The sequence below is a fragment of the Rhinopithecus roxellana genome, chromosome 12 (genome assembly GCF_007565055.1).
Source record: "Rhinopithecus roxellana isolate Shanxi Qingling chromosome 12, ASM756505v1, whole genome shotgun sequence".
Lineage (NCBI taxonomy): Eukaryota > Metazoa > Chordata > Mammalia > Primates > Cercopithecidae > Rhinopithecus > Rhinopithecus roxellana.
In genome coordinates, this window is record NC_044560.1 from 27679478 (window position 1) to 27705216 (window position 25739).

Below are 25739 nucleotides of genomic sequence, written 5' to 3' on the forward strand. Positions count from 1 at the left end.
GCGGGCGGATCACCTGAGGTCAGGAGTTCAAGACCAGTCTGGCCTACATGGTGAAACCCTGTTTCTAATAAAAATACAAAAATTAGCCAGTTGTGTTTGCGGGTGCCTGTAAACCCAGCTACTCGGGAGGCTGAGGCAGGAGAATCGCTTGAGCCTGGGAGGCGGAGGTTGCAGTGAGCCGAGACCATGCCACTGCACTCCAGCAGCCTGGGCAACAAAGCAAGACTCCGTTTAAAAAAAAAAAATGTTGCTTCATGTTACAAGCCAGTGACTCTTGGATGGGATGCGTTTCTGAAGCCGTCGCTGTTCAGCAGGGCAGTGAAAAGGGCACCCTTTTAATGATCGCTTTCCCAAGCAGGCAAGGATCCAAGTACCCGGAAACGCCGGGAGCTGGCCGCCGGGTGAGCGGAGGACGAAGGGGTCTGGCTTCTAGGGGACAGGCCTTGGCAGCCGCTTTGACGCGTAGCCCTGTGGAAACCAATTGCATTTCTCTTCTTATCTTCCACCAGGCCAGGGCCTGGGGTTACCGCTGGAGGGGCTAAAGACCGCCCCTGCCTCCCCATCCGCCCCTTGCCCAGCGCGGGAACCCGACGTAGAGCCCGCCAGGCAGCGGGACTCCACTAGCAGCTACGCGCCTGCGCACGGGGCCGAGCGCGCGAGCGTTGCTTCCCCGCCAGGCGTTCCTCACTTTGTCGCCCGGCCGGCGCGCCTGCGCGCCAGCTGGGAGGAACTCAGCGTCTCCGACAAGGCGGGCGGGAGGACGCGCGCGCGCCCGCGGCGAGGGGGAGGCGGTGCGGCGGCGGGAGGCGGGCCGCGCGCGCCGGTGGGAAGCGTCCGGCTGCCACAGCGCCAGCTTCGTCGTAGTCGCTGCAGCCCGTGTCCCGCTCGCCCCTCCTCCCGCTCCCCCGCCCGCCGCTGCTCGGGCGCATGCGCCGCCGGAGCGCGAGGGTCGGCTTCGGGTGTGTGGTGGCGGCAGAGCGGAGCTGCGAGGCCCGAGAGTCAGAACCTGGGGGAGAGGGATGGTCTCTGCACGAGGGGGAGCCGGAGGAGCCGCCGCCGCTGCCGACGCCACCGCCGCAGCCGCCGCCGCCGCCGCCCCGGCACCCGCCTCCCGGCGCTGACGGTCTCGTACGAAGCCGGCGAGGGGGAGCCAGCAGCGGCGGTCGCCGGCACGCCGCCCAGCATGGTCCGGGAAACCAGGCACCTCTGGGTGGGCAACTTACCCGAGAACGTGCGGGAAGAGAAGATCATCGAGCATTTCAAACGGTGAGTGACACGAGGCCCGCGGCCGCGCTTGCTCCTCGGGCGGCGCTTCTCGGCCCGGCCCGTTGCCGGCCCCTCCCGGAGCGCAGAGCTGGTGAGGAGGACCCCGGCCCGGACCCACGGGCTCTGTGGGACCTCGTCAGCCGCTCGACCTGCGTTGCGGCGTTGGGCCTCGGGTGTCGGCGGTGCGGGCGGTCGAGCCGCGCCGCCTTCCAAGAGCCCGCGGGGCCCGGGCGCCCGCGTCCCTGACGAGGGAGGTGGCCGAGGCTCGGCCTCCAGGCAGCCGGCGCCCAGGGGCTGCCCTCGCGTCGGCTCGGGAGCCGGTGGGAGCCGCGCTGGACGGCGGGGTCGCGTCCTTGCGCGCTGTGCCGGGCCCGGAGCAGCCGGGACCCGAGCCCGCCCGACAGCCCGGTCCGGCGCCGCCACTCCGAGCCGCTCGGCGGGCGCTCGGCAATGTCTGACTTCGGGAGGGTTCCGTGCGAAGGGAAAGGCGGTGCGAAAACAGAAGTCACAGTAGGTACTGTGGGCGCGTCACGGACCCGGAGAGACCACCTAGGACCTCTCCGGAGGATTTGCACCCTTGAAACTCACTGGGAATGGCAAACGTTTCTCGTTTTTGCGAGGCTGAGTGGAAAGTGGTGTGAAATAAGTTGGTGCGCCCGTTTGGGCTCCTTCGTCCCCGGCGGAGGAGACCGCGGACTCTGACAGGAGGTTGCCCGCCCTGGCGCCCGTAGCTTCGAGTCGCACTCCCCGGCCGCCCTAAGACCCTGGTGCCCCCCACCCCTGAATTCCCGAATCAAACGGTAAAACATTCCAAACCTTTTACGATGAGAAGGTGTAGCTTAAAAAAAAAAAAAAAAAAACACCTCCCCTGAATATTTTTGTGAATTAAAATAATAAATGTTGTCCTTGATACATCTTATTGAATAGCATGTAGCGCGTTTTCTTTGTGAAATGCTTGTGTACCGTAACGGATAGGCCTCCGAATAAAACACTTATTAAAATGACGATTGGCTTGTACTTGCTGCAAATTCAGAGGGACCACAGCAAATCTGTGATTGTCCTCGAAAATGACAGTTTATTCCGATATTTAAGACCCTGGAAGGTTTCAAGTTTTGCTTTTAATTTCCCTTACTAGTTAGTGAGTGAAGGAAATTATGGAGCGTCCTCATTAATGAGTCACCATGGGAAAAATACATTGCGTCGCTCGCCTTGAGCCGCTTGGATAAGGAAATGGAAGCAGCGGCGGCGGAGCCTCCTGTCTTTTAAATGGAGGATCATTGATTGTGTTGGTGGTTGCTGTTACTGGGGCATTAAACCCTCGCCTCTGGAGCGCGCGTCTGCGCGTGTCCGCGTGTGAAAAGGAGCCGGGAATCGTGGGGCCATTCATAACCTGCTGGAGCTGTCCTCGGCAGGCCGGGGGGAGGTGCGCGCTTCCAGGGACTCTCCCGGTGTTTACTACGTCGTGCCTGAGAAACCAGGCGGGGGCGGGGGGAGGCAGGGAGCAAAAATTCACCTCTGTGCCCTAGGATGAAGGGGAGACCACAGGCTGGATTGGGAAGCAGATGGGAACTTTCTCTTCCTGGCGCTGCTCCACCCCTTACCCGCCTCCTACCTCCTGCCGTCTCCCCCCGTATCGTCAGTGTTTTGATGGAAAAATCATTTAGGTGCAGATTATTGGAGTGGAAAAACCACTTAGATGTGCTCACTTTAATCCCCTGCGGACTTTCTCTGTAGGTCTCTGCCTGGGAAATTCGTATGCACCGATGTGCAAGCACGTGCATTGCAGCATTCGCTCGCTGCTCAGTGTTATGTGCCCAGACGTGTCATTTCTTATTATGCAGATTCTAGAAACATTGCATGCCTATGGTGGGGAGTTTGGCCCCTCTGCAAGATGAGGGGGCAGAGAAGAAAGAAGAAATCGTTCCAGGCAGCTTTGGAAGGGTTCTTAGTGGATGGTGCTGCGGTCTGGCTTGGGTGAATGACTTTCTAAAATGGCGGCCAGGACCCACTTTATGTGGGAATCAGCAGAGCCGATCTCAGAATGCACAGAGGGAGAAGGGGGCGGAGGATTCGAGCTGCCTTGGAAAGCGGCAGTTTGGAAGAACATTACTGTATTAAAAACGGCTTAGCTGGCACTTTGCTCACGACTGCATTCAAAGGAGTATCTTACCTATTGCAGAGTAAAAGCAGATGCTACTGATAAAAGCAGATTATTTGAAAACTAAGCAGATCATGTTCTTTTATTTTAAAGGTCTTTTTTTTTAATCATTCAAAGGTCCTTTTCATTTTTAAACAAATCTATTTAGTTCTTTAAATAGACAGTACATTTTTATGGGTTCAAAGCACGTGAAAGGTATACAGAGAAAAATCTCCACCTCTGACCCTGGGATTCCCAGTTCCCACACTTCCTCCCCTCATCCCCCAAAATCCAGGTAATGTCTATTTCTGGTTTCTTGTTTATCTTTCTGCATGTACAAGAAATGTTCCTGCTGATCCAGCCGTGGAGCTAAATGGACCTTGTTTGGAGGAACTCAAGGCTTTTTATCCCTATTGTGGGATATATTTTGTAAAATGTGTGATTGCTACTAGGAGTAAAAATGAAATCTGAATAAGTGAAAGGAATAAAAAGGTAGTTGTACCAGAATGATGTCCCTGCAAGAAAATGAAATAGTATTCACTTCCGGTGTCTTGTAGAAATCAGAATGAGAAAAACCATGCAATACCTATATTAAAACTGAACTTAAAGTGCCTACTCTTACCCTTTTCCCCAGCTGATTACATTAATAACTGTTTTACAGGATTAAGAGGTGTACACTGGGAATACATTATGTAAAACGTTTTCAAGATGAATGTTCTCTTAACAGTGATTAGGCTTTTGTAGTAAGTGTTTGGATTTTACAAAAAGATTAAACCAGACAGCTTTGGGGACAGCTTAGAGATGTTTTAACAGAAAAAAGAGATCAGTCAATTCTTTAAAAAAATTTTAATTTATTTTTAAATTTACATTCTGATTGTTTTGTTTGTTTTTAAATGAACGGTAGATTGAGAGGAGGATGGTGATTTGGCCCCCCCCACCAGTGCCAAAGAAAGACAAAATCCTTAAAACATAATCAGAACGTTTACAAAAATTGGCTTTTCTTTTCTTGCAATAATAATAAATCTGTTGTTATTTTTACAGTTTTCAGTTTGCTGATTTAAAAAAATTAAATGAGAACTATTTCTGAATTGGGTTTTAGTTAACAAAGATTCATTACAGGGGCACAATAGAGAAAGCCCTTTCCTTTGTACGTTAGCTGGGTTGAAGGGGGAAGGGAGGAGTTATACAACAATTGATTCCTGTCTTTTAGTTATGAGAGGGAGAGGTGTGTGCAAAGGCGACTCCTTGAATTGGAATGAGCAAATGAATAAAACCCTTAAAATACTTAAAATCTTTATCTTTTCAGATTTTAAGTATGTTGTGAATTTATGTTCTTCCCATCCAACTCCAGTTTTAGAGACTAGGTTAAAGATTATGCAGAGGTGAAGTGAGGTAGCCCCTCGTGTAAAAATACTGTTTTAGAGACTGGGCGCGGTGGCTCACATCTGTTATCCCAGCACTTTGGGAGGCCGAGGCAGGTGAATCATGAAGTCGAGAGTTCAAGACCAGTTTGGTGAACATGGAAAACCCGGTCTCTACTAAAATACAAAAAATTGGTCCTGCATAGTAGTGTGCGCCTGTAGTCCCGGCTACTTGGGTGGCTGAGGCAGGGGAATCGCTTGAACCTGGCAGGTGGAGGTTTCAGTGAGCTGAGATTGTGCCATTGCACTCTAGCCTGGGCGACAGAGCAAGACTCCGTCTTGTGGGGGGGAGCGGAGAATGAGACCCATTTAAAAATGTAATTTGTTTTTGCTGATTTTAAATGTTTGATCACAGTGGTTTTCCTAAGTTAAATAGATGGAATAGTTATTACATTTTATGTATATTCAGATATCTTTACCTCTGGGACACAATATAAAATATTGAATTTCCTTGTCCTGACTACTAGGGATATTTTTAGACTTAAACACATTTGACTCACTGTAACCTGTATCATTGTTACATCGCTTCTTCATTTGAGACCAGAAGGTTTCTATGAAACCACTTCTTGTCTATGGCCATACCACCCATACCACCCCCATCCCGTCTGTGAAACCACCTCTGGTTTTGAATATTCTGATTTTCTTTTTTTTTTTTTTTTTGAGACGGAGTCTGGCTCTGTCACCCAGGCTGGAGTGCTGTGGCCGGATCTCAGCTCACTTCAAGCTCCGCCTCCCGGCTTCACGCCATTCTCCTGTCTCAGCCTCCCGAGTAGCTGGGACTACAGGCGCCGCCACGTCGCCCGGCTAGTTTTTTGTAGTTTTTTTAGTAGAGACGGGGTTTCACCGTGTTAGCCAGGATGGTCTCGATCTCCTGACCTCGTGATCCGCCCGTCTCGGCCTCCCAAAGTGCTGGGATTACAGGCTTGAGCCACCGCGCCCGGCCCTGATTTTCAATATCTATTTTCATGATAGGCTTTTGCACATTTTAAACATAAAACAAAAAATTCAGAGTTATCTTGAAGCAACATTAAAAATTACACAGAATAATTATATAAAGCAATACAGAATAATACAGAAAAATCATACAGATTATACAAAATAATAAAAAATAACAAAATGGATTTTATTTCCCAAAAGGAATGCCCCTGGCAGATTGGAGGAAAATACAGGGCCCAGTGCCAGGAAGAATGATAGTGTTTCACTTGTGTAGAGGGCACCTTTTTCTAAATACCTTTGTTGTAGACTCGTGATTGCTGGGATTGTATTGTGTGGTATGCTTATGAAGAGGTTTCAGGCTTGATTTATGGGACATTTTAAATCCTGTGAACACTAATCCTTCGGGAAAATTTATGTAGGAGGTTTTTCCAAATAGTCTTTCAAAAGTTTCTCTTTCCCCCTAGTTTGAAATTTTACTGAAATTAAAAAAAAATTTAAACTATTCCATGAGAACCAGCATATCCAATCGGAGACTATATATTTCTTTGCTTTTATTAATTGACTGACTGATTGTTTGAGATAGAGTCACCCAAGATGGATCATGGCTAAATGCAGCCTTGACCTCCCAGGCTCAAGCGATCTTCCCACCTCAGCCTCCAAAGTAGCTAGGACCACAGGCATGTGCCATCACACCCGACTAATATTTTGTAGGGATGGAAGGTCTCCGTATGTTGCCCAGCCCTGGTCTTGAACTCCTGGGCTCAAGTGATCCTCCCACCTTGACCTCCCAGAGTGCTGGGTAAATTACAGGCATGAGCCAGCTTGCCCAGCCTTTGCTTTTATTTTTATTTTTATTCATTTTTTTGAGATGGAATCTCGCTCTGTCACCCAGGCTGGAGTTCAATGGCATGGTCTCAGCTCACTGCAACTTCTGCCTTCCCAGTTCAAGTGATTCTCCTGCCTTAGCTTCTCGAGTAGCTGGGATTACAGGTGCTTGCCACCACACCCAGCTAATTTTTGTATTTTTAGTAGAGACGGGGTTTTACTATATTGGCCAGACTGTTCTCACTCCTGATCTCGTGATTTGCCCTCCTTGGCCTCCCAAAGTGCTGGTATTACAAGCATGAGCCACTGCGCCTGGGCTAATTTTTGTATTTTTATTAGAGTCGGGGTTTCACCATGTTGGCCAGGCTGGTCTCGAACTCCTGACCTCAAGTGATCTACCTGCCTCTGCCTCCCAAAGGGCTGGGATTACAGGCGCGAGCCACTATGCCCGGCCTGCTTGCTTTTATTTTTAAAACATTTTTATTGTTAGTTTGAGCTGTAGTTAACCGTCCACAGTATTTAGAGTAAATAATGTAGGCTGAAAATACCTTGGTGTATATAGTCATTAAATTGGGTTCCTGAATTGTGTTATTGGATGATTTGAAATAAGTGCCATTCAGCCGCTTGAAAGACGTATATTAGCTTGCTGAACAAGGAGACTAAATAGAGTATGTTTGTCTGTAGTTAAATCTTTACTATTTGATTAAAAAATTTTTTTTTTTTGAGATGGAGTCTCGCTCTGTTACCCAGGCTGGAGTGCTGTGGCCGGATCTCAGCTCACTGCAAGCTCCGCCTCCCGGGTTCACGCCATTCTCCTGTCTCAGCCTCCCGGGTAGCTGGGACTACAGGCGCCGCCACGTCGCCCGGCTAGTTTTTTGTAGTTTTTAGTAGAGACGGGGTTTCACCGTGTTAGCCAGGATGGTCTCGATCTCCTGACCTCGTGATCCGCCCGTCTCGGCCTCCCAAAGTGCTGGGATTACAGGCTTGAGCCACCGCGCCCGGCCTTAAAAATTTTTTTTTTTTTTTTTTTTTTTTTTGAGACGGAGTCTCGCTCTGTCGCCCAGGCTGGAGTGCAGTGGCCGGATCTCAGCTCACTACAAGCTCCGCCTCCCGGGTTTACGCCATTCTCCTGCCTCAGCCTCCCGAGTAGCTGGGACTACAAGCGCCCGCCACCTCGCCCGGCTAGTAAAAATTTTTTAAACTTAATATTTTTACGTGCCTTAGAGCTACACATATTTTGAATGAAAATAGTGTACCTCTCTGTGGAAACCAATTAGAATGTTAATCATTTTATTATAAACCATGTAATTTTGGTGTGATATCTTGCTGGTTTTTAGTGTGTGGAAATATGCTTTTCAGTGAGTGAAGATTTTTTTGATACAATTTTAAAGTATCTCAATATTCAGATTGTTCTCCCTACGTGTATCCCTGTCTGCCAAGTTGAAGATTACAAGCATCTAAAAAAACCATAGTGGAATGGCTCTGTAAAATCCTAACTTAAATTTAGTGAATTCTTGGATTTAATTATGATTTCATTTTGAGTATAGAAATGAAATGAACTCTAGCATATTTAAAGATTTGTGTTATATAGTTTAAGGAACTGCTCCAATCCTTAGAATTAAGGAATATTTGTGGGAAAATTCAAACGAGAAACATTATTTCTTTTTTTTTTTTTTTTTGAGGCGGAGTCTCGCTCTGTCGCCCGGACTGGAGTGCAGTGGCCAGATCTCAGCTCACTGCAAGCTCCGCCTCCCGGGTTTACGCCATTCTCCTGCCTCAGCCTCCCGAGTAGCTGGGACTACAGGCTCCGCCACCTCGCCCGGCTAGTTTTTGTATTTTTAGTAGAGACAGGGTTTCACCATGTTAGCCAGGATGGTCTCGATCTCCTGACCTCGTGATCCGCCCGTCTCGGCCTCCCAAAGTGCTGGGATTACAGGCTTGAGCCACCGTGCCCGGCCGAGAAACACTATTTCTTATACTGTGTCCCTGGTGCTAGATTTTTAGTCCAGTCTTAAATGCACGGGTTGCATGTGGGTGTCTTTGTATTAGATGGTGTTTGGGTCACTAGGGAACATTGCCAAATGATATGAAGATTTATCTAATTATACATTATATTGACTTTGATAGTTATATTCCCATTATGTTACACATAACATATGTACTTTTACATGTAATACATTCATAGTTTCTTTGATTCTTAAAACTGTTTGACTAAAAGTGGTTTTTTTTTTTACACATCATATTTTTTCCTTTGATTTAAAAACTGGGGCTTATGAACTCAGAAAACATCTTGTAGTTTACAAAACTACATTTAACATGTAGTGATTTGTCTTTTACCAATCAAATTGGTGGGTGGTAGAAGTATTTTGTCTGAACCATTAGTTTTTTAACATTACGCTGTTTGCAGCCGGGCATGGTGGCTCCTGCCTGTAATCCCAGCACTTTGGGAGGCTGAGGTGGGTGGATCACCAGGTCAGGAGTTCGAGATGAGCCTGACCAACATGGTGAAACCCTGTCTCTACTAAAAATACAAAAAATTAGCCTGGCATAGTGGCGAGCGCCTATAATCCCAGCTACTTGGGAGGCTGAGGCAGGAGAATCGCTTCAACCCAGGAGGTGGAGGTTGTGGTGAGCTGAGAGCATGCCATTGCACTCCAGCCTGGGTGACAGAGCAAGACTCTGTTTCAAGAAAAAAAAAAAAAAAAAAAAAATATATATATATACACACACACACACACACACACACACACACACACACACATATGTATGCTGTTTGCAGTGAAGGCTCATTTGCATTCAAGATTATTTAAAAGTCTCCTTGGATTAAAAGATAAAAGAACAATTTATTACTTTATTATATGAAAAGGATGTTAGAATCTTTTTTTTTTTTTTGAGACAGAGTCTCTCTCTGTTGCCAGGCTGGAGTGCAGTGGTGCGATCTTGGCTCACTGCAAGCTCCACCTCCTGGGTTCACGCCATTCTCATGCGTCAGCCTCCTGAGTAGCTGGGATTACAGGCACCCGCCACCATGCCCGGCTAATTTTTTTGTATTTTTAGTAGAGACGGGGTTTTACCATGTTAGCCAGGATGGTCTCGATCTCCTGACCTCATGATCCACCCGCCTCGGCCTCCCAAAGTGCTGGGATTACAGGCGTGAGCCACCGCACCCGGCCGGATGTTAGAATCTTTAATGAAGACCACGTCAATCAGAATTCAGGAGGAAGTACTAAACTTGGGTGGGAAAATACATCTTTATTTTTAGTAACTTCTTACTGGGATCTAATATTTCCTTCAACTGTAATATAGAGAAAACTAATAGGTAGTAGTTGTGATTTTATTTTCATCACCAATACAAATCATATGTATTTTCATATTTTGTATTACAGTTTTTGCAAATACTTCATTATAGTCGTCACAACTTGGAAATTACAGTAGCTGTTAGACCTGCTGCCAGATACTTTTTTTTTTTTTTTGAGACAGAGTCTTGCTGTGTTGCCCAGGCTGGAGTGATGTGGCATGATCTTGGCTCAGTGCAATCTCTGCCTCCCAGGTTCAAGCAATTCTCCTGCCTCAGTCTCCCGAGTAACTGGGATTACAGGCGCTCACCACCATGCCCAGCTAATTTTTGTATTTTTAGTAGAGATGGGGTTTCACCATGTTGGCCAGGCTGGTCTTGAACTCCTGATCTTAAGTGATCCGCCCGCTTCGACCTTCCAGTGTGCTGGGATTACAGTCATGAGCCACCGTGCCTGGCCTACTTACTTTTATTTGGTGTGTTAGTAAAACATATATATTACTATATGATGAATTTGTGTTATATATGTTAAAAATTCTATTTCAGGAATTTTGAACATACACAAAAGTGGACACAATAGTCAGTGAATCCCAAGTACCTGTAGTTCATCTCCAACCATCATCTATGGCCTATCTACTTTTCTCCTTCCTGTATTTTTTTTTTTTTTTTTTCTTGAGACAAGATCTCACTTTGTCACCCATGCTGGAGTGCAGTGGTGTGATCACTGCTCACTGTCCTTTTGACCTCCCGGGCTCAAGAGATCCTCCCACCTTAGCTTTCCAAGTAGCTAGGACTACAGGCGCGTACCACCACACTTGGCTAATTTTTGTATTTTCTGTAGAGACAAGGGCTCACTCTGTTGCCCAGGCTGGTCTCGAACTCCTGGGCGCAAGTGATCTGTCTGCCTCAGCCTCTCAAAGTGCTGGGATTACAGGTGCGAGCCACTGTACCCAGCCTTTTTGAGACGGAGTCTCGTTCTGTTGCCCAGGTTGAAGTGCAGTGGCGTGATCTCAGCTCATTGCAACCTCCACCTCCTGAGTTCAAGTGATCCTCCTACCTCAACCTACCGAATAGCTGGGACTACAGGCCTACGCCACCACACCCAGCTAATTTTTGTAATTTTAGTAGAGATGGGGTTTCACCATGTTGGCCAGGCTGGTCTTGAACTCCTGACCTCAAGCAACTGCCCACCTCAGCCTCCCAAAGTGTTGGTATTACAGGCATGAGCCACCATGCCTGGCCCCTATTTTCTTTTTTCCATAAAAATTTTTTTTCCCACTAGGTTGGAGTGTAATGGCATAATTATGGTTCACTGCAGCCTCGACCTCCTGGGCTCAAGGTATCCTCTCACCTTAGCCTTCTCGGTATCTGGGACTATAGGCATGAGCCATAATGTCCAGCTAATTAAAAAAAATTTGTTCTAGAGACAAGGTCTGGTGGCTTACACCTGTAATCCCAGCACTTTGGGAGGCCAAGGTGGGTGGATCATGAGGTCAGGAGATCAAGACCATCGTGGCCAACATAGTGAAATCCCGTGTCTACTAAAAATACAAAAATTAGCTGGGCGTGATAGCACGTTCCTGTAATCCCAGCTACTTGGGAGGCTGAAGCAGGAGAATCACTTGAACCTGGGAGTTGGAGGTTGCAGTGAGCCAAGATCGTGCCACTGTACTCCAGCCTGGCGACAGAGCAAGACTCTGTCTCAAAAAAAAAAAAAGGGGGCTGGGCGCAGTGGCTTAAGCCTGTAATCCCAGTACTTTGGGAGGCTGAGACAGGCGGATCACTAGCTCAGGAGATCAAGACCATCCTGGCTTAACACGATGAAACCCCGTCTCTACTAAAAAATACAAAAAAAAAAACTAGCCGGGCAAGGTGGCGGGCGCCTATAGTCCCAGCTACTTGGGAAGCTGAGGCAGAAGAATGGCGTAAACCCGGAAGGCGGAGCTTGCAGTGAGCTGAGATCCGGCCACTGCACTCCAGCCTGGGTGACAGAGCCAGACTCCGTCTCAAAAAAAAAAAAAAGAGACAGGGTTTCACTATGTTGCCTAGACTGTTGTTGAACTCCTGGGTTCAAGTGATCCTCCTGCCTTGTCCTACCAAAGTGCTGTGATTACAGGCATGAGTCATTGGGCCCAGGAAAAAAAAAAAAAAAAGTTCAGGATGAGACTAGAACTCCCACATCCCCTTCTCCCAAATTCCCCAGTTAATATTTTGTCACATTTGCTCCATTACCCTCTGTTGTGTTTATGGTATGATGTCCTTCCACTCTAAATTCTCTAGTGTGTACCTCCCTGAAACAAGGACACTTTCCTGTATTGCCACCCTGTAGTCCTCCTAGTTAGGAAATCAGAATTGGCACAACAGAATTGATACCACCCAAACCATAGCCTAGGTGTATAGTAGGCTCTACCATCGAGGTTTGCGTAAGTACACCCTATGTTGTTTTCACAATGATGAAATCACCTAAAGATGCATTTCTCAGAATGTATCCCTGTTCTTAAGTGATGCATGACTATATTTGGATGATCAGTTGAATTTTTTTTCTTTTTTTCTTTTTTTTTGTTTGAGACGGAGTCTCGCTCTGTCACCCAGGCTGGAGTGCAGTGGCTGGATCTTAGCTCAACTGCAAGCGCCTCCTGGGTTCACGCCATTCTCCTGCCTCAGCCTCCCGAGTAGCTGGGACTACAGGCGCCCACCACCTCGCCTGGCTAGTTTTTTGTATTTTTTAGTAGAGACGGGGTTTCACCGTGTTCGCCAGGATGGTCTCGATCTTCTGACCTTGTGATCCGCCCGTCTCGGCCTCCCAAAGTGCTGGGATTACAGGGTTGAGCCACCGCGCCCGGCCGATCAGTTGAATTTTAAAAGAACTTGGCCAGGTACAGTGGCTCTCGCCTGTATTCCAGCACTTTGGAAGGCCGAGGCGGGTGGATCACTTGAGTTTAGGAGTTCCAGACCAGCTTGGGCAACATGGTGAAACCCAGGCTTAAAAAAAAAAAAAAAAAAAAAAAAGGCCGGTCATGGTGGTGCAGTAGTTCCAGCTGTTCAGGAGGCTGAGATGGTAGGGTCACTTGGGCCCATGAGGCAAAGGCTACAGTGAGCCGATATTGCGCTGCTGTGCTCTACCCTGGGCAATAGAGCAAAACCCTGTTTGAAAAAACAAACCAACAAAAAACTTAATGTTTCAAAATAGTGTATAGCTATTATATGTGACATTGGTGTATCAGTTACTTTGAAATGAATCCTTCTGCTAACCAGCTATGTTCTTCAATCAAACATATCTCTCCTTAATTAGTATTTGTAAAGTTTCAAATAGTGTTTTTTTTTTTTTTGAGACGGAGTCTTGCTCTGTCGCCCGGGCTGGAGTGCAGTGGCCGGATCTCAGCTCACTGCAAGCTCCGCCTCCCGGGTTTACGCCATTCTCCTGCCTCAGCCTCCGGAGTAGCTGGGACTGCAGGCGCCCGCCACCTCGCCTGGCTAGTTTTTTGTATTTTTTAGTAGAGACGGGGTTTCACCATGTTAGCCAGGATGGTCTCGATCTCCTGACCTCGTGATCCGCCCGTCTCAGCCTCCCAAAGTGCTGGGATTACAGGCTTGAGCCACCGCGCCCGGCCTTCAAATAGTTTTAAATTATATTGCAGTCAGTTTTCTTTTTTAGTTTTTTTTTTTTTTAATTAAGAGATGGAGTCTGACAATGTCACCCGGGCTGCAGTGCAGTGGCTGTACACAGGTGAGATCATAGCTCACTGCAGCCTCCAACTTTTGGCTTCAAGCAATACTTCCACCTCAATCTCCCAGGTATACAGGATTACAGGTATGTGCCACTGCACTCTATTTATAGTTCTTTTGTTTTTTTGAGACAGGGTCTCTCTCTGTCACCCAGGCTGGAGTACAGTGGTGTGATCATGGCTTACTGCAGCGTTTACCTTCTGAGATGATCCTCCCATCTCAGCCTCCCAAGTAGCTGGGACTACAGGTGCACGCTACCATGCTCAACTAATGTTTGTATTTTTGGTAGAGATGAGATTTCACTATGTTGCCCAGGCTGATCTCAAACTTCTGAACTCAAGCAATGCACTTGGGATTATGAGTGTGTGCCACAGTTAATTTTAAAAAAATGACCATGTGCTCTGTTATACTCCATTATACTAATCTGTGCTTTATAAATATATAAGATATGCACTCTTTTTTCTTTTTTGGTCTCTTCTACCTCTATTTTTCTTAAGAAGGAACCCTTTTCCACAGTGTTTTTTTTTTTTTTTTTTTTTTGACACAGATCATTCCCTTTCAACCTGTTTGCTTTGTCATTCCAAAAGTAGATATAGAAAAGGAACTTTCATCACAGCTTTGTGTCTCAAAGAGTTATGACCTTTTATTTACTGTATATTGAATTGATTTGAAATTTGTTTTAAAAATGATTTTCAAGAGGACTTTTCCTAAAAATACTTCTTATTTCTGGAGAAAGATTTTTGTTCTAGAGATACTATAATTCAGAAGATTAAAATGTTGACTGGAGAGGCTCAGGTATTTAATAAGTGTAAAGAATGATCAGTTAACATCTTTTTTTTTTTTTTTGAAGCAGAGTCTCGCTCTGTTGCCCAGGCTGGAGTGCAGTGGCGCGATCTTAGCTCAACTGCCAGCGCCTCCTGGGTTCACGCCATTCTCCTGCCTCAGCCTCCCGAGTAGCTGGGACTATAGGCGCCCACCAACACAGCCGGCTAATTTTTTGTATTTTTAGTAGAGATGTGGTTTCACCATGTTAGCCAGGATGGTCTTGATCCCCTGACCTTGTGCTCCGCCAGCCTTGGCCTCCCAAAGTGCTGGGATTACAGGCGTGAGCCACTGTGCCCAGCTTAGTTAACATCTTAAGGCATAGACTTCAGTGACTATTTTTCTTTTTAAGACAGTCTTGTTCTGTTACTCAGGTTGGAGTGCAGTGGTATAATTTCAGCTCACTGCAGCCTCAACCTCCCAGGCTCATCAAATGACCCTCTCATCTCAGCCTCCCAAGTAGCTTCAGCTAATTTTTTTTTTTTTTTTTTTTGTAGAGATAAGGTCCCACTGTATTGCCCAGGATGGTCTCAAACTCCTGGGCTCAGGAGATCCTCCCGCCTCAGCCTCCCAAAGTGCTGGGATTACAAGTGTGACCATTACAGGTGTGTAAGTCCGGCCATTAGCGACTTTTTTTTTTTTTTTTTTTTTTTTTTGAGATGGAGTCTTGCTCTGTCTCCAGGCTGGAGTGCGGTAGCACGATCTCGGCTCACTGCAACCTCCACCTCCCGGGTTCAAGCGATTCCTCTGCCTCTTCCTCCTGAGTAGCTGGGACTACAGGCACTTGCCACCACGCCTGGTTAATTTTTTTGTATTTTATTTTATTTTATTTTTATTTTTATTTTTTTGAGACGGAGTCTCACTCTGTCGCGGCCCAGGCTGGAGCGCAGTGGCAGGATCTCAGTTCACTGCAAGCTCCGCCTCCCGGGTTTACGCCATTCTCCTGCCTCAGCCTCCCGAGCGGCTGGAACTACAGGCGCCCACCACCTCGCCCGGCTAGTTTTTTGTATTTTTTTTAGGAGAGACGGGGTTTCACCGTGTTAGCTAGGATGGTCTCGATCTCTTGACCTCGTGATCCACCCGTCTCGGCCTCCCAAAGTGCTGGGATTACAAGTTTGAGTCCATCGCACCCGGCCTATTTTTTTGTATTTTAGTAGAGAGGGGGTTTCACCATGTTGGCTAGGATGGTCTCGATCACCTGACCTTGTCCTGTGCCTGCCTTGGCCTCCCAGAGTGCCAGGATTACAGGAGTGAGCCACCGCACCCGGACTTTTTTTTTTTTTTTTTGAGACAGAATCTTACTCTGTGGCCCAGGCTGGAGAACAGTGGCATGATCTTGGCTCACTGCAACCTCTGCCTCCTGGTTCAGTTGATTCTGCCACCTCAGCCTCCCAAGTAGCTTGAACCACAGTTGTGTGCCACCATGTCCAGCTAATTTAAAAAAAATTTTTTTTTTTGGTAGAGATAGAATTTCATCACATTGGTCAGGCTGAGTGATTTTTTTTTTTTTTTTTTTTTTTCAGATGGAGTCTCACTCTGTCACCCAGGCTGGAGTGCAATGGTGTGGTCTCGGCTCACTGCATTCCACCTCCCGGGTTCAAGCGATTCTCCCACCTCAGCCTCCCAAGTAGTTGGGACTACAGGCACGTGCCACCACACCTGGCTAATTTTTGTATTTTTAGTAGAGACGGGGTTTCAGTATGTTGGCCAGGCTGGTCTCAAACTCCTGACCTCATGATCCGCCTGCCTCGGCCTCCCAAAGTGCTGGGATTACAGGCGTGAGCTAGTGCGCCTGGCCCAAATACTTTTTTATGGAGTAAGGATAAAAGTCACTAGTTAAGTCAAATATTAGAAATATTTGTATATTTCCCAAAGTTTTAAAAATTATTATTGTACTAAAAAGTAAGTAATAAGGATAGAATCTGATTTCCTTCTCAGCAATTATACTGTAAATAACAGTATTAGTAAGCACCTTTTCAGAGTCCTTTCCATTCCCAGCAATTTTCTTGTAATTTTCCACTCCCAGAGTGCTGAAATTATAAGAGTGGGCTGGGCGGGGTGGCTCACGCGTGTAATCCCAGCACTCTGGGAAGCTGAGGTGGGTGGATCACAAGATCAGGAGTTCGAGACCAGCCTGGCCAATATGGTGAAACCCCGTCTCTACTAAAAATATGAAAAAATTAGCCGGGCGTGGTGGCACATGCCTGTAATCCCAGCTACTCAGGAGGCTGAGGCAGGAGAATCGTTTGAATCTGGAAGGCCGAGGTTGCAGTGAGCTGAGATCGTGCTACTTCGCTCCAGCCCGGGTAATAGAGCGAGACTCCGTCTCAAAAAATAAAAACAACCACCGAAAAAATTACAAGAGTTAGCCACAATTCCTGGCCTTTCGAGGGACCCTTAATGTAGATTTTTGCTAATTTATGATTTAATCTCTTGGCTTCTGCTAACTTCATCTTTGTGTTTTGCAGCCTTCGCATTTGTATCAGCTTGCCTTGCACCTTTTTTCTTAATCTAAATGCTTTGTTTACTGTCATTACTTTAAGAAATATTTTATGTTGGTTATTAGCAGTTCTATTTACAATTATACTTCAGTTCTTCCTAGAAAAGTACTATGTAAATCAGATAGATTTATGAAAGCTACTCATTAATTATTGTGAGAATAGTGTCTGAATGTTAGCTTAATGGTCATTATGACCATTAAGGAATATTTATATTCCTGCACTTTACTTTTTGATTTTTGCAGTATAGACTCCTGTCTTGTTCTCTGGGAAAGAAGCACATTGTGAGTTTTTTCCAAGATTGTCTGAAATATTCAGGCTTTTTATTTGCTCTAAGACCAGTAGAATCTAAAGATTACAGAAACTTTGGAACTTGTTAATTTTACTTAATAAATAATTTCTCATTAGATTGGAGTAAAATATAATGTGAGTATGTATGTGCATAAATAGTTTTTTTGGGCAAAGTGCGGTAGCTCATGCCTGTAATCCCAGCACTTTTCCCATTCTCGATGGGGAATAAAAGGTAGTTGGGCGTGGTGGTATGTACCTATAGTCCAGCTACTTGGAAGGCTTAGGTGGGCAGATCACTTGAGCCTGGGAGGTTGAGGCTACAGTGAGCCAAGATTGTGCCATTGGACTCCAGCCTGGGTGACAGTGACTCTGTCTCAAAAAAACAAAACAAAATAACACACACGCACACACACACAGACACATATAATTTTTTCCTCACTGGAGTAATGAAGGCTGCAGTAGTTCTGAAGAATGTCTACATTCAGAGCTTTACTGAAAACAGATGCCTTTTCCCAGGAGTTGTAATTATCAAGTTTTCTATGTTCAGGGATCTAGGCACTCACCCTGGATTCAGTAAACAGATAGGGGTATAGTTTTATTCGTTGAATTAAGCTTATTCTTTTTCTTAAAATTTTCTTAGCCTTTCTAATTAGAACCAGTAAATAGTTTCTAATATAAAAAAGTAATCTGGCCGGGTGCAGTGGCTCATACCTGTAATCCCAGCACTTTGGGAAACCGAGACTAGAGGATTGCTTGAGCTCAGTAATTGGAGACCAGCCTGGGCAACATATTGAGACCTCATCTCTATGGAAAACAAAAAAAATTAGCCGGGTGTGGTAGTGCCTGCCTGCAGTCCCAGCTGCTTAGGAGGCTGAGATAGGAGGATTGCTTCAGCCTGGGAGATTGAGGCTGCAGTAAGCCAAGATTGCATCACTGCACTCCAGCCTGGGCAACAGAGCAAAACCTTGTCTCAGAACAAAACAAGCAATAAAACTAATCTAATTATGTTTTCAGCAACACTATTCACAATAGCCAAAAGGTGAATGCATCTCTAATGTTGATGATCGATGAATAGATCAACAGAATGCATTTATCAGATGTGTAATAAACAGGATTTATACAGTGGAATATTCAGTCTTAGAAAGGAAGTTTTGACACATGCTACAACATTTGAAGACACTATGTAAGTGAAATAAGCCAGTTACAAAAGAAGGAAAAATGGGCTGTATGATATACATATGTGAGGTACCTAGCTACAGTAGTCAGCTCCATAAAGACAAATAGAATAGTGGTTGCTTTTTTTTTTTTTTTTGAAACAGAGTCTCACTCTGTTGCCCAGGCTGGAGTGCAGTGGCAGTGACTCCATCTCACTGCAACCTCCTCCTCCTGGGTTCAAGTGATTCTCGTGTCTCAGCCTCCCAAGCAGCTGGGACTACAGGCACCTGCCACAACGCCTGGCTAATTTTTTGTACTTTAGTAGAGATGGAGGTTTCGCCATGTTGGCGAGACTGTTCCCAAACTCCTGGCCTCAAGTGACCTGCCAGCCTTCGCTTCCCAAAGTGTTGGGATTATAGGCGTGAGCCTCCATGCCCAGCTGCTTTTTTTCTTTTATTTTTTTGTTTTAAATACTGTAAGCAGTGTTGTAGTAAGCAATTTTGTACACTTGCAGACAAGTGCAATTATACATGTATGATAAATTTTTGTGAATGGAATTTCTAGGTTTGTGAACTTAGGTTTGTGGTTTTTGTTTTTTTTTTTTTTTTTTTTTGAGACAAGGTCTTGCTCTGTCACCCAGTCTGGAGTTCAGTAGTATGATCATCGCCCACTGCAGCCTGGAACTACTGGACTCAAGCTCCTGTCTCAGCCTACTGAGTAGCTAGGACTCAAACTCCCATCTTAACCTCTCAAGTAGCTAGGACTACTACTAAGTGCCAACACATCTGGCTAATGTTTTTATTTTTAGTAGAGACGGGGGTGGGGTGGGGAGGTGGGGAGGGGTCTTGCTTTGTTGTCCAGGTTGGTCTTGATGTCCTGACCTCAAATCATCCTCGCGCCTCAGCTTCCCAAAATGGTGGGATTACAGACGTTAGCCATCATTCCTGGCCATTTTTAAGATTTTGAGTGAAATTGAGCAGCTTTGAGTATGTTTTTAATCTTAATTTTAATTTTTTTTTGAGATGGAGTCTCACTCTGTTGCCCAGGCTGGAGTGCAGTGGCGAGATCTCAGTTCACTGCAACCTCTGACTCCTGGATTCAGGCAATTCTCCTGCCTCAGCCGCCCGAGTAGCTGGGACTACAGGTGCAGGCTGCCATGCCTGGCTATTTTTTTGTCTTTTAGTAGAGTCAGGGTTTCACTGTATTGCTCCCAGGCCGGTCTCAAACTCCTGACCTCAGGTGATCTGCTAGCCTTGGCCTCCCAGAGTGCTAGCATTATAGGCGTGAGCCACCACGTCTGGCGAGTGTGTTTTAATTACCATTTGTGAGTAAGTGTGTTTTAGAAACTCTTCCTATGCAGGTATATGCCTGTTTTTTTTTTTTTTTTTTTTTTTTTTTTTTGAGACGGTACTGTGTCTGGATCTCAACTCACTGCAACTTCCACCTCCTAGGTTCAGACGATTCTCCTGCCTCAACCTCCAAGTAGCTGGAACTACAGGCACGCACCGCCATGCCTGGCTAATTTTTGTATTTCAGTAGAGCTGGGGTTTCATCGTATTGCCCCCAGGCTGGTCTCAAATTCCTGACCTCAGGTGATCTGCCCGCCTTGTCCTCCCAGAGTGCTGGGATTACAGATGTGAGCCACTGCGCCCAGCCACATTTGCCGTTTTTTGTTGGGGCATCTTGTCTCGCTTGATTTGTAAGAACTCTGCATAGTTAGGAAATCATTTATTTCTCAGGTGTTGCAAGTATTTTTTTCTCGATTTGTCTTTTGACTTTATATCTTGCTATATAGGAGTTCTAATTTTTTTTTTTTTTTTTTTTCTGAGACGGAGTCTCACTCTTGCCCAGGCTGGAGTGCAGTGGCATGATCTCAGCTCACTACAACCTCCGCCTCCTGGGTTCAAGTGATTCAGCAGTTGTAATTTTTATGTGGTTTGATTTATGTAGTCTTTTCCTTTATGGTTTAGGGATTTTATATCATGCCAGTTCTTTGCTAGTTCCAAAAGTATGTGACAACTCAATTATTATTTTTGGCGTAGAGCTAATACATATCTTTAAACTATGAAAAATCTTCTTGCCCACCTCTTTTTCCATTCCTTTTCCCATCCCTCCTAGTAGAGAAATACTTCAGGGTATGAGCTTTTTCTGAAAATGAAATTAGGGCTCTGTAGTTAACTTTCTTTTGCTGACTTTAGGGACTCTCAGTGTCTTTTGCCATCTTTAGTAATTATTTGTTACTAAATACTTGTTACTCAAAAGAGTGATTAGAGGAGGAATGCATTAGTTATTTAAGAACAGCTCATATATCCATTTTATATATAAAACCATTTCATAATAAATTTCTTGAAAGAGTTCAATATTATCATGAAATGAAGCTAGCAGATTTTGACTATCATCAGCACCTCGTCATATGTAACGTTCCTAGTTAGGCATGCTTGAAATAGAAAAATGCCTTCCATGATTGCCTATTTATAATAAATGTGGCGTACAGGTGATTTATAGTGAGATAATGTAGAAGTTTGTGACTAAAGGAGATATAAAATCTTTTGTGTTGAAGGACAGGGACAGGTATTTTTTGTGTTTTTAAAAGATAACAGTTTTATTAAGCTATAACTCATAAACCATAAAATTTACCCATTTAAATTATACAATTCAGTTGCTTTCTTTTTTTTTTTTTGAGACGGAGTCTCGCTCTGTCATCCAGGCTGGAGTGCAGTGGCCAGATCTCAGCTCACTGCAAGGTCCGTCTCCCGGGTTCACGCCATTCTCCTGCCTCAGCCTCCCGAGTAGCTGGGACTACAGGCGCCGCCACCTCGCCCGGCTAGTTTTTTGTATTTTTAGTAGAGATGGGGTTTCACCGTGTTAGCCAGGATGGTCTCGATCTCCTGACCTCGTGATCCGCCCGTCTCGGCCTCCCAAAGTGCTGGGATTACAGGCTTGAGCCACCGCGCCCGGCCTAGTTGCTTTTAATATATTCACAGAGTTGTGCAACCATCATCACTAATTGTAGAATATTTTCATCACCCCAGAATGAAACCAGTCACTCTGCATTCTCCTTTGTTCTCAGCCCCTGGCAATCTCTAATTTACTTTCTGTTTGTATGGATTTGCCTGTTTTGGACGTTTTGTGTATTATGGAATCATGCAGTATGTGACTGGCTTCTTTGATTTTGCATGTTGTCAGGGTTCATCCATATTTTAGCATATATCAGAACTTCATTCTTTTTTTTTTTTTTTTGAGATGGAGTCTCGCTCTGTCGCCCAGGCTGGGGTGCAGTGGCTGGATCTCAGCTCACTGCAAGCTCCACCTCCCGGGTTTACGCCATTCTCCTGCCTCAGCCTCCCGACTTCGTTCTTTTTTATTGCTGAACAGTATTCCATTGAATGGGCATGCCCTCCCCGCTTTTAGTTTTATTTTTGAGAGACAGGGTTTCACCATGTCGCCCAGGCTGGTCCCCAATTCCTGAGCTCAAGCGATCTGCCCACCTTGGCTTCCCAGAGTGCTGGGGTTATAGGCCTGAGCCACCACGCCTGGCTCATGCCACGTTTTTTATCCATTCATCAGTTGATGGACATTTAGATTGTTTCTCATTTTTGGCTATTTTGAAAAATGCTGTTATGAAAATATCTGTACATTCATTGTTTTTTGAGACAGCATCTTGCTGTGTCACCCAGACTGGGTGGCTATCTCACCAGCAATGTATGAGGGTTCAGATTTCTCCTAATCCTCATTATTAGTTATCATTTTTTTTTTTTTTTTTTTTAGCTGCCCTAGTGGGTATGAAGAGGTTTATAATTGTGATTTTGATTTTGATTTCCCCAATGACTAATGAGGACTAAATTTGCCATCTTTTCATGTGTTTATTGGCCATTTATGCATCTCTTTGTATATATGTATATGTGCTCTGTCACCCAGGCTGGTGTGCAGGGGCGTGATTTCAGTCCACAGCAACTTTCGCCTCCTGGGCTCAAGCAATCCTCCTGCTTCAGCCTCCTGAGTAGCTGGGACTACAGGTGTATGCCACCATCCTTAGCTAATTTTTGTATATTTTGTAGAGTTGGGATTTTGCCATGTTGCCCAGGCTGGTCTCAAAACTCCTAGGCTAAAATGATCCACCTGCCTTAGTCTCCCAAAGTGTTGGGATTACAGGAGTGAGCCACTGCGTCTGGCCCCAGCTAATTAAAAAAATTTTTTGTTTGTTTTTGTAGAGATGAGGTCTTGTTGTGTTGTACAGGTGGGTCTGGAACTCGTGGTTTCAAGTGATCCTCCCACCTGGCCTCCCAAAGCTTTGGGATTACAGACTTGAGCTACTGTGTCCAGTCTCAGTTTTAAAAATTGGATTGTGCTTTTCATTGAGTTTTAAGAGTTCCCTATCAGAGATGTAATTTGTAAATATTTTCTCCTCTTCCATAGGTTTATATCTATTTTTGATATGTCTTTAGATAGAATAAAACTTTTTTTTTTTTTTTTTTTGAGACAGAGTCTCCCTCTGTTGCCCAGGCTGGAGTGCAGTGGCACGATCTTGGCTCACTGTAAGCTCCACCTCCCGGGTTCACGCCATTCTCCTGCCTCAGCCTCCCCAGTAGCTGGAACTACAGGCACCCGCCACCACGCCTGGCTAATTTTTTGTATTTTTAGTAGAGACGGGGCTTCACCCTGTTAGCCAGTATGGTCTCGATCTTCTGACCTCGTGATCTGCCCGCCTCGGCCTCCCAAAGTGCTAGAATTACAGGCGTGAGCCACTGCGTCCGGCCAGAATAAAACTTTTAACTGTTTTAGTTTGCCATTGTCATTTAGCTACTTAGATTTATCATTGACTTGCTGGATAATTGTTAAATTTTACTTTTGGTTTTAATTTATTTTAACTGATATGAGGTATATGACGTATTACAAATTTTACTGTCTTATTTGATTATGTTCAAATTGTAGGAGTCTTGTAATCTGAGTATATGATTTCAAGTTATATGCTACATTTAGTATGTTGAAATGTGGGGCTATCAGTAATTGTGAATGGAGTAGTCTTAATATCTACTTCAGTTATGTAGATGACAACAGCTTTTATTAAATTAATTAATTTATTTTTGAGACAGAGATTTTGCTCTTGTCGCCCAGGCTGGAGTGCAATGGCGTGATCTCCTCTCACTGCAATCTGCCTCTGGGGTTCAAGCCATTCCCCTGCCTCAGCCTCTGGGACTACAGGCAGGCACCACCACGCTTGGCTAATTTTTCGTATTTTAGTAGAGACAGGGTTTTACCATGTTGACCAGGATGGTCTTGATCTCCTGACCTGGTCATCTGCCCACCTCTGCCTCCCAAAGTGTTGGGATTACAGGTGTGAGCCACCATGCCTGGCCCTTTTGGTCTAAATATAAACTCACGTGGGTTGAATTGTAAGTTAGTAATTCATTTATAAAATTGTGTTAAAGTAATATACGTGTTAATGTTACTACATTAGTCCACATAATTTGGTGGTTGTAATGGATACATTTATGATTTAACTGAGTTCAAAAGAGGAATGATTTTAATCTTTTTATAATGTAAAAAACCAGCACAAACATTTATTGTTTCTACTGTTTTTATTTATTTATTTATTTAGGAGACAGGGTCTTGCTCTATTGCCCAGGCTGGAGGTGAGTGGCATGGCCATGACTCACTCATGGCCATTTTCACTGATGCTCCTGCCTCAGCCTCCCAAATTACTGGGATTACAGGTGTGTGCCACCACATTTGGCCCGTTACCTCTACCATTATAGGTAGCGTAGCCAAACTTGAATATATTCGTCTCTTAAGATTTTTTCTTATCCTTTATGGTGTGTTTATTTGCTGTTTGCTTTTTGTCTGTCTATAGTGACTAATTTTTTTTTTTTTTTGAGACAGAACCTCACTCTTTTGCCCAGGCTGGAGTACAGGGGCGTGGTCTTGGCTTACTGCAACCTCACTGCCTCCTGGGTTCAAGTGATTCTCCTGCCTTAGCCTCCTGAGTAGCTAGGATTACAGGCACGCACCACCATGCCTGGCTAATTTTTGTATTTTTAGTAGAGACGGGCTTTCACCATGTTGGTCAGGCTGGGTCTCGAACTGCTGACCTCAGGTGATCTACCCATCTTGGCCTCCCAAAGTGCTGGCATTACAAGTGTGAGCCATCGTGCAGGCCGATCATTTGCTTTTGCATAAGGCACAGCTGTGGTGATGATGAGGCGGAAAGGTGGAAAAGTAGGCAATACACAAAGCCGTGGGTAGTTTGATAAAAATGTGATCTTTCAAAAGTTATATATTGGGTTTTAGATGGATGGGTGGCTATGTAGTTTGCATGCATCTTCCAAAGGCTTGATACTTGTCCTCATTTACAATTCTGTAATAACTTTTTCTGCCATAGCAGGATTTCAAAACTTTGAGAGCTAGTGAAGGTGGGATCTCATTCCCTGGAAATAGAACAGTAATGTTAATGATCATAAAAAGACTCAGATGTGATTTTTTAGCTCTAGAAATTAACTGGGCCAAGAGGGATTAGATGCAAAGTTTGGAAGTGTTGTTTTCATTGGTGTTCTGTTGTCTTGCTTCAAGAATGACTCAGAGAGGATTGTTTTCTATAGTAGTGTGACTTGCGTGAGAAGAAGTATGTGGCAATTCTTTCCTATTGCTTATTAGGTCAGTTGCAAAAGCTGAGATTAAAATTAATAATTGTGTTCCTATTGATAGCCTAGCCAATAAAGGTTGAATGTAGTCCCTTCTAGAAAGGAGGAGTAGGCCGGGCACGGTGGCTCAAGCCTGTAATCCCAGCACTTTGGGAGGCCGAGACAGGCGGATCATGAGGTCAGGAGATTGAGACCATCCTGGCGAACACGGTGAAACCCCGTCTCTACTAAAAAATACAAAAAAACTAGCTGGGCGAGGTGGTGGGCGCCTGTAGTCCCAGCTACTCGGGAGGCTGAGGCAGGAGAATGGCTTGAACCCGGGAGGCGGAGCTTGCAGTGAGCTGAGATCCAGCCACTGCATTCCAGCCTGGGCGACAGAGCGAGACTCCGTCTCAAAAAAAAGAAAGGAGGAGTATTGAGAGAATTCCTTGGATTTTAGCATACTAAGGATTTTAAAGCTTTGTGTAATTTATGCTTTGGAAGTTATGGAGTGAGTTTCTTATGCAGTTGATGAAAACAATTTTAGAATGGGAGGGGTCTTCTTTTCATATACCAAACAAACTGAAAATTGTAAATAAATGTCATGAGGCTAGGGATCTCTGTTTTGTTCCCAGGATGTGTTAAGCTTCTCGAACAATGCCTTTTTTTCTTTTTTGAGATGGAGCCTGGCTCTGTCACCCAGGCTGGATCTTGACCCACTGCATCCTCACTGCCTCCTGGGTTCAAGTG

The 25739-nt window shown here is 45.2% G+C and overlaps 1 protein-coding gene across 3 annotated transcripts in view; it reads left to right on the forward strand.

Moving 5' to 3' along the window:
- The first annotated feature begins 943 nt into the window (after positions 1–943).
- Positions 944–25739, forward strand: part of SPEN (spen family transcriptional repressor) — a 103106-nt gene continuing 78310 nt past the window's right edge. For all 3 annotated transcript variants that reach the window (XM_030913627.1, XM_030913628.1, XM_030913629.1), the window contains exon 1: positions 944–1266. In XM_030913627.1, the coding sequence (XP_030769487.1) occupies positions 1184–1266 (83 nt within the window). In that variant the 5' untranslated portion in view covers positions 944–1183. The remainder of the gene's footprint in view (positions 1267–25739) is intronic.